Source organism: Microplitis mediator, chromosome 6 (genome assembly GCF_029852145.1).
Source record: "Microplitis mediator isolate UGA2020A chromosome 6, iyMicMedi2.1, whole genome shotgun sequence".
Classification (NCBI taxonomy): Eukaryota; Metazoa; Arthropoda; class Insecta; order Hymenoptera; family Braconidae; genus Microplitis; species Microplitis mediator.
This window is the reverse complement of record NC_079974.1, coordinates 23,758,538-23,771,824: the sequence shown is the minus strand read 5'-3', so window position 1 is coordinate 23,771,824 and position 13,287 is coordinate 23,758,538. Positions and strand designations below refer to the sequence as shown.

Genomic DNA, 13,287 nt, shown 5'->3' with positions numbered 1-13,287 from the left:
CCTTAAATATAAGGAATGAAAGTGGATGGAATAAAAGTAAGTGACATACTGCGGGATCGATAAAAGATTATTTTCCACAAAAGATCGAAGACTGTTAGCTGGTAGTTTGATCGGTTGCTGTAAAATGGTATTTTCTCGCGGGAAAGACACAAGAGCTACGATAAGTCGTTAAGAGTGACTGGGCATAAAACTTTTTCTCCTTACAATGACGAATGACGCTTCGAATGGTTTACTTTTAGTCACTGCGGGAAAAAGTTGAGATTAACGTCGACAGTTGCCTTCTCGGTCCTACAACTGCTTCTCCGTCGTTGAAAAATTTTTTATTCCTCATTCTTACCATCATATATTCGGATTTGGGTAAAAAATAAAGATTAATTATTTTTTATAATCTTTTATTTTTATATATTTTTACGAGTGGATTTACGTCAAAGAAAAAACTTTTTTCGCCTCGAAAAAAATTTATGGAAGCCCATTCCATTATTCTTCATTAATCTCAGCGTATGATCTATTCCGCAGATCAATACACGTCCTATTGATGGGTATCCGTGCGTTGGATAGAAATAAAAGTAAAAATAATATAAATAAACGGAAGAGTGAAGTAGGTAGACATGATATGTATGACGTATGTGAAGGAATGCACCCGAAAACGTCCTGTCGATCTTCATACATAAATCAATATACCGCATCTAGTGTTCATGCCTCGTGATGGAATAGAGCTACGAGGAATGACGGATGTACATGATGCTGTTACTGCGGATAAATTTTATTTTTTTCTTCCGACTACCGCCACCGACACTTGCTGATACCGACTACTGGGTGGGAGAGTGGGAAAGAGGAAATAGAGAGAAAGGGAAAGAGGGAGAGGGAGGTTTTTTCTCACCACTATTTTATTTATTCTAGCCAGGCCCGACGCAACCACAGAACGTGCTGTGGATACTGCATATGCGAATATTCTTGAAATAGAGTGCCGGAGAAAACAACCAGCTAGAGTTTTTGGTTGTGGTGGTAGCAAAATTGCGAATTTATTGGCTGCGTGGCTGGATTTTTTATTTTATTTTATAGAAATATATTATTATTTTATTTATTTATTTATTTTCTAGATTAGTTTCTGAATTTATAAAATTTCGTAGCTGTAAAAATCGATAGTTTCGAAATTAGTTACACGGAAAAAAAATTATGGGAAGTTTTGCTATGCATTATGGGAATGGTTCCCATAATGGTATGGGAATAGTACCTATACTACTATAGGATGGTTCTCATATATTATGGGAACCATCCCCATAATAGTATGAGAATAGTTCCCATACCATTATGGGAATAGTTCCTATAATATTATGGGAACCATTCCCATATCATTACGGGAACCATTCCCATAATGGTATGGAAATCATTCCCATACTATTATGGGAATGGTTCCCATATTGGTATAGGAACTATTCCTATAATATTATAGGAACTATTCCCATAATGTTATGGGAACCATCCTTATAATATCATAAAAAATTTTTTTTTTGCACAATAGTGTAGAAATTTCCCAAAATTTGAATTTTCTTGAATGTTTTGTGCTGACAAAAAATTCTTGTTAAAAATTTTAATGTTTTTTTGCCAAATACGATTTTTTTTTTCAATGTTTGAATTTTTGTTTTTATGTTTAATAATATTTCTGTGTATTGTAGAAGTGATTACCACACTTCTTTAAATTAATTTTTTCATGATAATATGGGAACCATTCCCATAAATTATAGGAATGATTCCCATAATATTATAGAAAGTATTCCTATAAATTATAGGAACCATTCCTATAATTATAGGAACCATTCCTATAGTGTTATGGGTATCATTCCCATAATTATAGGAACTCTTTCTATAATTATGGGAAACATTCCTATAATTATAGGAACCGCTCCCATAATTTATGGTCGTAATTCCTATGATGGTATAGGATAATATTTCACAAAATTATGGGAACCGCTGCCATAATTTTCTTTCCGTGTACAGAGAAAAATTTAGATCTACAAAAATCTTAGACCTAAATTTGATCTTATCAGATCCTGCTGGATCTGAATTATTTCTGGCTTTGAAATGTTTCCAGTTTTTATTTTAAAAAATCATCAAAATTTTCATCGCAAAAAATGAAATGAAATAAAAAATTTTAAACGTCTTCACAAAATTTTTTAATCAACCTCCGACCTTTGAATACTAAAAATTAATTTTGTGCATATAAAAGTCTGCACGCCCGAGAGATTATCTCGAGTTTAACTTCAAAGTACCGGAAGTAGTAATCCATAGACTCAAGCTTTGCATCCGACTCCCAGAATATAAAATACTAAAAATGATATTTCTTTTTTTATTACTTTATAATAAAAATAAAAAAAATTAGAATAGGATAGAGCAGAGGTAATATTATCTAGGCAATAGAGAGTCGTGATAGCTAGTGGAAGAAGCTGACGATGACGCCGACGACGAACGGTGAGTTATTAAATTTTGAACGCGCCTCGGCGTGTTATTTACGAAGCATTTCTCGATTAAATTTAATTATCCCCACTAATTTCAGCCAATGAAAATTTATGAGTGAAACCCGCGGGGTTCCTCTCGCTCGCTCGTTCACTCGCTCTCTAAATGAATCCGTCTCGTTTCAGAGCCGACGAAAATGTCTTGGGCCAAAAGTAATTTATCTCTCATCTCAACTCGAACCTCCAACTTATTTTTTCTTTTTTCTTTTATTTAATCACAAGTAATATTTCGTGAATTATCCGGCTTAGCTACTCTGCCTTTATAAATTACAACTTACCAACTAAAAAATTCGTTTTACATTAAATTATCTCCCATTCGATACTCCGTTATTTAATTCAATGAAAGTACTCCAAGTTGGAAGAAATTTTTTTTTTTTAAATTTAACTATGAATAAAAAAAGTTATTTCTTTGTGCCGTAACTTTGATAGTTGAAATTATCAAATTATATTTTCCATTAATGTTTTATTATTTAATTATGCTGACATTATATATATATATATATATATATATATATATATATATATATATATATATATCATTATTATTATTAACATTACACCGTGTAGCAAGCATCGCTAATGGCATTGGAATACAATTATTTAGCTCGATCGATCAAAACCAACGACCGGTGAAAAGTTTACACAACCGATCCATATTTTCATTTTTTATTTTGAGCATGCCAAAGTTTAAATCGACCGTGAAACTACTTGTGCTGGAGTCTAGGGTAAAGAGTTTTATCTTTTTCGCGATATAGATCAATGTCGTACTATAAATATTTAGAAAATTCAGTAAAAAATATTTTTGAAAAATTACGTAAGCTATTGGCGGAAGGCGATAGCGAAAAAGTCGCGAATCGTTTTCTGAGAAATTTCCGATAAATAATTAACAATAGAATTAATTGATGCGGAAGTCAGAATTACGCATTAGTAGTTGCGGTGTCATGTTTTGAGATAAGAGGATATTATTTTTAAGAAACAGAAATATGCGGAAACTGAATGTTCTTTAGGTAAAAATAATTTATTCTTCTACACGCATCGCGGTTTGATATAAAGACTGTAGATTTCTTCTAAATATTCGCAGTCGCTATTGTCCGTTCATTGACTAAAAGCTAAATATATTTTTGAAAAACTAAATAATGGGGGTGTTTAAGTTTTTATTAATTGCAGTAGGAATACTTATAAATAAATCTGCAAGTGAACCGGCGGATATTTATTTCGATGACGTCGGATTTGTTCTCGCAATATTTGAAAAAAATCCTTTGAGACAAAACGAAATTTTATTTGTCGGTCAAGGAGTTTTAATTGGACCTAATAAAGTTATCACGAGTTCGGACTTTCTTTATGAGTACTTAGACTTTATTATTATTATTATAATTTATGAATCTACACGGAAAGAAAATTATGGGAAGTTTTGCTATGCATTATGGGAATGGTTCCCATAATGGTATGGGAATAGTACCTATACTACTATAGGGATGGTTCCCATATATTATGGGAACCATCCCCATAGTAGTATGAGAATAGTTCCCATACCATTATGGGAATGGTCCCCATAATATTATAGGAACCATTACCATATCATTATGGGAACCATTCTCATAATGGTATGGGAATCATTCCCATACTATTATGGGAATGGTTCCCATATTGGTATAGGAACTATTCCTATGATATTATGGGAACTATTCCCATAATGTTATGGGAACCATCCCTATAATATCATAAAACTTTTTTTTTTGCACAATAGTGTAGAAATTTCCCAAAATTTGAATTTTCTTGAATTTTTTGTGCTGACAAAAAATTCTTGTTAAAAATTTTAATGTTTTTTTGCCAAATACGATTTTTTTTTTCAATGTATGAATTTTTGTTTTTATGTTTAATAATATTTCTGTGTATTGTAGAAGTGATTACCGCACTTCTTTAAATTAATTTTTTCATGATAATATGGGAACCATTCCCATAATATTATAGGAATGGTTCCTATAATAGTATGGGAACTATTCCCATAATATTATGGAATAGTTCCCATACTATTATAGGAACCATTCCCATAATATTGTGGGAATGGTTCCTATAATATTATAGAAAGTATTCCTAAAAATTATAGGAACCATTCCTATAATCATAGGAACCATTCCTATAATTATAGGAACCATTCCTATAGTGTTATGGGTTTCATTCCCATAATTATAGGAATTATTCCTATAACTATGGGAGACATTCCTATAATTATAGGAACCGCTCCCATAATTTATGGTTGTAATTCCTATGATGGTATAGGAAAAAATTTCACAAAATTATGGGAACCGCTGCCATAATTTTCTTTCCGTGTATTGAATATATATTGAATATTTCTATGAATATATTGATAAATTAAATGTTTCAGGGACGCCGATTTACAAGTGCGCGCTTATAATTGGCCGAAAAATCATTTTCAATATGATAAAAAACCTTCGATGTCGGATTACCAGGAACGACAAGTTAAAGAAATAAAACCAGTGGCGGAACTTTCGCTCCTTCAATTGCTTATTTTGGAGGAACCTTTTGAACATAATGTTCCTCTTATCAAATACTTTGATAATTATTCCGAAGATGTATATAACACGGGCACTAAGTGCGCATTAGTGAAACTTAAGTACAAGGACAGTAAATTTTACCATAAATGTAATGTATTTCCTGGTTTCTATTTTTTACTACTTATTGTCATCATGACTAAGAGTTAATACTTTTTGTGTAAGCAGTACTTGGCCCAACATTAAAGATCAAACAAAGGAATATAGCCAAGCAAAAATCTTTTAGGCCAGAAGGATGCAGTCCAAAGCTTCGGTCGATTATAACTAAAAACCACATGAATGTATTTAGAGAAAATAATTATTTTTGTGCCACGGAAACTGGAAAAAAACATTGCAACGTAAGTTTTTGGCTGGCTTGTATTTTTTTTAGTACTAATAATATCGTTTAAATATGGAGTTTATTCAAATCCTAATTTACTCCGTCACTTGGAGTTTCGGAGTTTTGAAAAAAATCAGTCTCCATACGAGATAAATAGGGAATTTTTTTTTCACTGGAGTGATTTCAGAGTGACGCAGATTTTATTCCCCAACAATTACTTTTAAATAAAGATTAAAATTTTTTGCAGAGTTACCCAGGAGCAGCTGTCATTTGCCAATCATTGACAAGCCAAGAAAGTTATTTAGCAGGCATTCAAATTCTTAATGATAATTGTGAGCTCATGTTCCAAAACACTCAAACTCTTCCAGAGAATTTGGAATGAATAAAATTCTAATTAGGAGAAGGGGGGGGGGGGAGGGCAAAACGGGATAGGCCGGCAAAATGGGATACCTTCAAAATTTCGTCAAAATTTTTTTTTCTCGAAAAACTTTCGAAAATGGTCAAAAATGACATCTAGTATCATTTTACACTATTAAAAGCTAAAAAAAAACATTTTTATATTTTTTGCGAAAAGTATAATATTGGCGCCAATTTCAAATTTTGAAAAGAAATAACAAGGAAAAACTTATTTAAAAATATGTTGAGAGTAAATTTTATTACTTACATCAATTTAGAAATACATTATTACATCAATTTTATTCACTTGAAAAAAAAAAAAAAAAATTTACGTTTTTTTTGGGGTATCCCATTTTGCCCGCAGAAAATAAAAAATTTTTTTCTGATGGCAGTCTAAAATTCGTTATATTTATTTCAAATAGAATCAAAATGAAGCCAATTTACGATATTTATGTCCCTAAAAACTAAATTTTCCGTTAAGTATCCCATTTTGCCCCCCCCTTCCCCTAATTATAAATATTATATGAAAAATAAAAATTACTGCAACTTGATATTTGTCTTGATTTATTTTTATATATCACTTCCATTTCCTAGTTCCCGGGGGTCAAAAAAAATTTTTGAACTTCCAATAACTTGTTCAATGGAATGAGCACTAATATGAAATTATAAACTTTCCTTTTGCACATATATATACTAAAAAGCGATAAATATAGATGAGGAACATTTGAAAGTATAGACAAAAGCATAAAAGAAAAGTTTTAAAGGATTATTGTTAGTATTATGATCGTGTTTAAACTTTTACCCACAATACCATAGACACGTAATGGGTTATATCAACAGTATGTTAGTGTCTCTATTTCCCCCTCTCTTTCTCTCTACTCTATACTATAAATATATATATATATACTTAATACTATTTGGACAAATTGCGCGGAGCGATAGCCACACGCGGAATGCCTCGACAACACGAACTACGTGCCGTTGCTCTCAATCGATTTAAATGATAAAAAAAGAAGCAAAATGCAACTAAACAAAAAATATCTAGATGGACAGTTGAAACAAAAAAGAAAAAAATGTTTTAGGTAGAGAGCTCCATTAAATTGGCTGCGATGGATTAGCGTAGACATCAGAACATCAGAACAAAAGCCCGGAATTACCGTTCTCTGGCTTCCGAACTAAGTACCTATACAATATATATGTATATATAAATATATAGTAGGATATACCTGTACCCGAATGCTGTGAGAGCTCGCTAAATTCCTCTTGACTTATTTTAAATTATTAAACAGCTACACTGTTAACATTTTAGCCGAAACCAGTCGCGGGAATTCTGTTTCGATAAAACTAAACCTTCTTGAAGCTTCTTTATTGCCGAATTTTTTATACAAATTTAATTGCAGTTAATTCATTAGCATAATTATTTTTTTTATTTTAGAGAGGAATTAAAGCGGGATGATAAATTTAAAAAAAAGAATTTGGAAAATCCAAAAGTGCACGCCTCGAACGCTCATGTTATGTTTTTTTGTAAAAGTTAAATTTCGAATAAAATTGAATATCCCACTCTTTTCCTATAGAAATTTCCACGGTAAATATACGGTAATAAAAGTAAAAAAAAAAATAAGGAGAACATTCCTACCCGTATGAAAAAACAATATATGGTTAAAATATATAAAATCATACATGTTTGCAACAAAAGAATATATGATATATTATATTGTATATTATAAAAAATCATATAGAGATTTTAATATAAAATTATATACAGTAGTAAATATATGTATTCATATATGTTACTTACATGTTTTTTATATTAAGCTATATATACATTTACATTTACCTTATAATATATTGTATTGATATATTTCCTTTTATATTCAAAAAATATAAAATTTTTATATGAAATGAAGTATATGGTAGCATATAATTTATATTATATATGGAACCATATATTTTTTTGTTATATTTAAGCATATATTTTATTCGGTGTACGTATATGTATATGGGTATATGTATTCGCATTAAATAAACTAATTTTGAAAATTTTCACTGCAATTTAAAGAGTATATTAAAATTTAGATCTAATCTAATTGGAGTTGGTCATACGAATAAGAAACTTTTTTTTCCATACACAATACACAATATATGTTTTATATATGATCAGAATATATTTTTCGTATATGATAGAAATACATATTTTTATGTATGATAAAAATATAGTTTTCGTATATGAAAAGAATATATATTTTCATTTATGATAAAAATATATTGTTTGTATACGACTGACATATATATATTATATATGCTAAATATATACGGACTCGTATATGATGAGTATTATATTTTTTAATATAAAAAAAAATATATCAGAAAATATAGTTCAATTCGCCACATATATTTTCTGATATTTATCATATATTTTTACATATATTTTGACCATATATGTTATTTTCATACGGGTAATGAAAAATGGCGGCAGTGTGTGTTTGTTTACATGTAAGATTGCCGGTTTTAACCGTAATGATTTATTTTTAAAAAAACGAGAAGGCCTACAGTAGTGATTTTCGAAAGGAACCTTCTTTGCTTATGTCTGAAAATTTTGAAAAAAAAATTAAGTAGTTTCGTCAAATCGTTCTCGAGATATCCGTACCACGCCGTTTTTTTGAACCACAGACTAATGGACGTCCACGATAAATTTTTTTTAATGAACTTTTTTTTATATTAATACATATTAGACAAATTAAAAAAAGTATCAGGATTATTTATTAGTGTTTCAGCTTTATATTGATGTGTTTTTCATAATGTGTAAGAGTAATAGAAAAAAAATATATGCACTTTAATGAGTGGAAATCGTGTGACCTTGACAGGTCGGTTATAAAGCACAACCTCTCCGCTTCGCTTCCGAGGCGTGCAAAAGTCCGGGAAATATTTGAATTTTATAAACTGCAGTTCGGCTGGGCCACGAGTATTTGGTTATCGAAAAAATCTAATTATAAAAGTTTTTTATGAAAAAAATAAAAATTTTAGTGGTGAAAATTTAATAAATATTTATGGGAGTATCGGGTATTTGGAGAATGCATTAGTAAACTGTTTGGTGTTGAGCTGGACGTGGATGTTAAGCAATACGTGGTGGCATATGGTCCGCTGGCAAATGTTGGGCTGCATAAATGTCTAGCAGAGCTACTGCCAGTACAATGACTGGCTTCCCAAACTAACACTTGAACTTTGGCGTCATGTGTTGACTGGACCGAAAAAATATAAAAAAATAATTTTCGCCCCATGTTAAACAAAAGCTATTATAATAAATTCATAAAATGCCTCAAGTCGAGTTTAAAAAAAAATTTTATTTTGCTTAAAATTCCAATAGTCCAATTTTAGTTTCTATCGACAGTCGCGAAAGTTTAAAAAAAAATATAAAAATAAATGGAATAGTGATTTTTAATAAAATGTATGAATTAAAAATAATAATAATAATTTTAAAAAATGAGAGAGATTTAAAATCGGTACTTTTAGAATTTACCATTAGCATTAACATTATTCTATTTTAAATTTATATTGCAATGAATGCATAAAAGATAAATTGTAGAAGAGAGTGAGTTACATCAAAGAACCTCTGGTGATTACATTCTACAAGAGTGCTCGTGACACGAAAGAGAGAGAAAGAAGGAGCAAACAAGAGAGAAAGAACGAGTGTGTAGAGTGTGTACAGTGTTAAAGTTACTCTGCACTGAAAGCACGCGGGATTTAACGTCAGAATGTCACTACGAGATATGTGTATGACATAGTTGTTTTACTCTTGGGCCATACGTTGTGTAACAAGTCTATATAAATATATAAATACATATAAGTATGTAGTAGAAGCTGTACGACAACCATCAGACTGAAACTTGTGCACTGCAGCCTCGGGCCTTGTTCAAATTTTTTGAATTATTGGTAATTAGGGATGTGGTAGTAATTCCTGTCGAATAGAATGTTCTGATTTCGATCAAATGTTTGAATAGTTTACGAGTACTTCGAAAATTTACGGATCTTCCAAATCATTAGAAAATTTCCACCCTGTAATAAATCGGGATTTTATTTAAATCCTAATTTACTCCGTCATTCGGAGTTCTGGGGTTCGAAAAAGAAATCACTCCGCATATGGAGTGAATAGTAATTTTTTTAAGCGATTTACCCCGCGAGTTTTTACTACAATGACAATGCGGATTGTTTTATTATTATTATTATTATTATTATTATTATTATTATTATTATTATTATTATTATTATTATTATTATTATTATTATTATTATTATTATTATTATTATTATTATTATTATTATTATTATTATTATTATTATTATTATTATTATTATTATTATTATTATTATTATTATTATTATTATTATTATTATTATTATTATTATTATTATTATTATTATTATTATTATTATTATTATTATTATTATTATTATTATTATTATTATTATTATTATTATTATTATTATTATTATTATTATTATTATTATTATTATTATTATTATTATTATTATTATTATTATTATTATTATTATTATTATTATTATTATTATTATTATTATTATTATTATTATTATTATTATTATTATTATTATTATTATTATTATTATTATTATTATTATTATTATTATTATTATTATTATTATTATTATTATTATTATTATTATTATTATTATTATTATTATTATTATTATTATTATTATTATTATTATTATTATTATTATTATTATTATTATTATTATTATTATTATTATTATTATTATTATTATTATTATTATTATTATTATTATTATTATTATTATTATTATTATTATTATTATTATTATTATTATTATTATTTATTGTTTTAAGGCCATGGAGTCATAGCTCCTTGCGGCCCTCCAAAATACATTACAATGAATGTTAATTAACAAAAGTAGTATAATACAAATATTAGTAATACATTATACATTAGGGTGCTCCGTTTGAAACGAAGATTTTTTTTTTTCGTTCCCCATCAAAAATCTTGTTCTACATGTAAAAATAAAAATTCAGTGAAATTTTGAGCTCTTAACAGGTTTAAAGAATCTCGTTCGAATTTTCGATGTCCTTGGGACGTTACAGATGGATTATGTTCGAAAAAACATGGTTTATGTAATGGTTTTGAATTATAAAACCGTTAATCTTGACATTTAGGTAAAATTTCGAATTTTACTTAGTTAAAGTTCATATATCTTTTTAAATATTGATTTTAGAGATTTGACTTGTGAGAACTTTTTTGTAGAAGACTAAATTTCCTACAAAAAATGTCCTGTACTTTTTTTCCCAAAAGTCAACCGTTTACAAGTTAACAACAAAAAACCACTAATTTCGTAGGAAATACAGGCTTTTTCAAAGATACGTGAATATGGGGCTGAGTTTTATTCGATAAAAAGAAAAGAATCAAAATTTACATGCTTTTAGCATCGGAAAACTTCAACGACGTTGTTCCAGTTCTTAAAATTGTTATTAAGAGCTCAAAATTTCACTGAATTTTTATTTTTACATGTAGAACAAGATTTTTGATGGGGAACGAAAAAAAAAAAAATCTTCGTTTCAAACAGAGCATCCTATTATACATATGATACATAATACATACATCAATACATCACTCCATCATCAAATAGAAAATTTCATTATAGATTTTGACCAAATCACGCATTTTATAATTTACATTTTCCGAAATGCCCTTTCGATTTAAATTTAACTCGAAAAGGGAGTGAATAGATAAAAAATCATATCACGTTCACTCCTAAATTTGTTACAGTGCACACCTCTATTAATTACAAAAAGTTATTCTGGACACTCGACATAAGCAATTTATGTAAAGTTTTCAATCCCCATTAACTGCAGGTCTATCAGCAATTCCTAGTCCCCGCACATTTATAAACTTTAAACGGGCAGAATAGGAATAGTTTTTTTTTTATATATACCATAAAATAAGTAAAAGCGGTGGCTATTATCGACAGGTTCGTGTTTAAAGTCCAATGAAGCTGGTCTCGTTAATGATTCACTGCTAGCGTTGATCGTTAAAGTTGTCTCTGTGGTCTATAGCTTGTTTTATAGCCCAGTTTTCTTCGTCTGGGGATGAGTTTAATCCTCTTGTCTTTTAAGAATTGCAAATTAGATGTCGCGTCTTTTACTACTTAAACTATTTCAAACAACCAACTTGCGTTTTAAAGTTCTCTTCCTTTAAATTTTTATCATTATTATTTTTGAAATTAATCGAAGCTCCACTTCTTTCGGAACGAATGTGATAATGGTAATTAGTAGGGTGGGTTGAAAAAAAACTTTTTTTTTGTTTTTTTTAGCATGGGGGTAGAATTTGTACCTTATAGAAAAAAAAAAATTTTTAAGGAAAAAAAAATTTTTTTACTCAACATTTTGAGGTGGCCCAATCGTTTTTAAAATAAATAATTGATCAAACGGGGTAGTCCCAACGAAAAAAATTACATGGTGTTCTAGAATCTGTAGGGTGTCCCCTTGAAAGCTAATTGAAAGTCAGGAGTTGAAAAAATTTTTTTCCTATTAATTTTGTGATTTTAGTAAAAAATTCAAAAATGAAAAGCATTTTCTTATGAATTAAAATGAAAGTGAAGTAAAAAAAAATCACATTCGACAATTATTAGATGTTTTCCACGATTTTGGACAAAAAAAAATTTTTTTCGTTGGAACTACCCCGTTTAATTAATTATTTATTCAAAAAACGAGTGGGCCACCTCAAAATGTTGAATAAAAAAATTTTTTTTTTCTTGAAAAATTTTTTTTTTTATAAGGTACAAATTCTACCCCCATGCTAAGAAAAACAAAAAAAAAGTTTTTTTTCAACCCAACCTAGTAATTAGTGTATCAAAATATCAAATTTATATTTAAAACCGGCATGATGGGAATTATTATTCTGAAAACGTCTCACGTAAAACGTTTCGTGATAATTAATCATCAACAAGCTACAAATTGAATTGCTTTGATGAAAATTTTTTATGAATAATTAATTACTGTGTATGCTAATGAAATTATTGCAATTACATTTTTACCATCTATTCTAAAAAGATTATGTCCAGTTAGATTATTATTATTTTTTTTTGCATTTAATTTTAAATGGAAATTTTCCACTATTTTGAAAATCAATTTTTAAAAATAATTGCAAGCTGATTAATTTGTTCATTTCTGTGAAATTCAAATAATTAGAAAAATTTTTTTTCTTGGATATTTGAAAAAAAATTTAGCGCGTGATTTCCTACGAAATTCTATGAAAAATTATGATTATTTTATTTTTAAACGTGACAATAGAATTAATGTACGCGATTTCTGTACAGAAGTGAAGAATAAATTCAAAAGTCACGTATTATGATAAACAAATTATAGAAATTTTCAAAACCACTGAGATCAATTCATAAGAAGTATGCGGAAGCTAAACCTTGGAAAAAAAGTTATCAGTGACAAATAATTTAT

At 28.7% G+C, this 13,287-nt stretch overlaps 2 protein-coding genes across 3 annotated transcripts in view; one reads left to right on the top strand and one right to left on the bottom strand.

Moving 5' to 3' along the window:
• LOC130670349 (dopamine D2-like receptor) overlaps positions 1-13,287 on the bottom strand; it is a 135,059-nt gene that overhangs the window by 19,977 nt on the left and 101,795 nt on the right. The gene's annotated exons all lie outside the window — the stretch shown is intronic.
• On the top strand, positions 3,577-6,346 carry LOC130670351 (uncharacterized). Its single transcript, XM_057473724.1, has 4 exons — positions 3,577-3,858; positions 4,900-5,177; positions 5,255-5,424; positions 5,653-6,346. Exons 1-4 carry the CDS (start codon positions 3,650-3,652, stop codon positions 5,785-5,787), a joined length of 792 nt encoding a protein of 263 aa, XP_057329707.1. The 5' UTR covers positions 3,577-3,649; the 3' UTR covers positions 5,788-6,346.

Excerpts from the sequence above, each read along its gene's own strand:
- LOC130670351 (XM_057473724.1), top strand. The coding sequence starts at position 3,650 with ATGGGGGTGTTTAAGTTTTTATTAATTGCAGTAGGAATACTTATAAAT. Across the intron at positions 5,178-5,254 it reads CAGTAAATTTTACCATAAAT|TACTTGGCCCAACATTAAAG; the intron begins GTAATGTATTTC and ends TTGTGTAAGCAG. Across the intron at positions 5,425-5,652 it reads CTGGAAAAAAACATTGCAAC|AGTTACCCAGGAGCAGCTGT; the intron begins GTAAGTTTTTGG and ends AATTTTTTGCAG.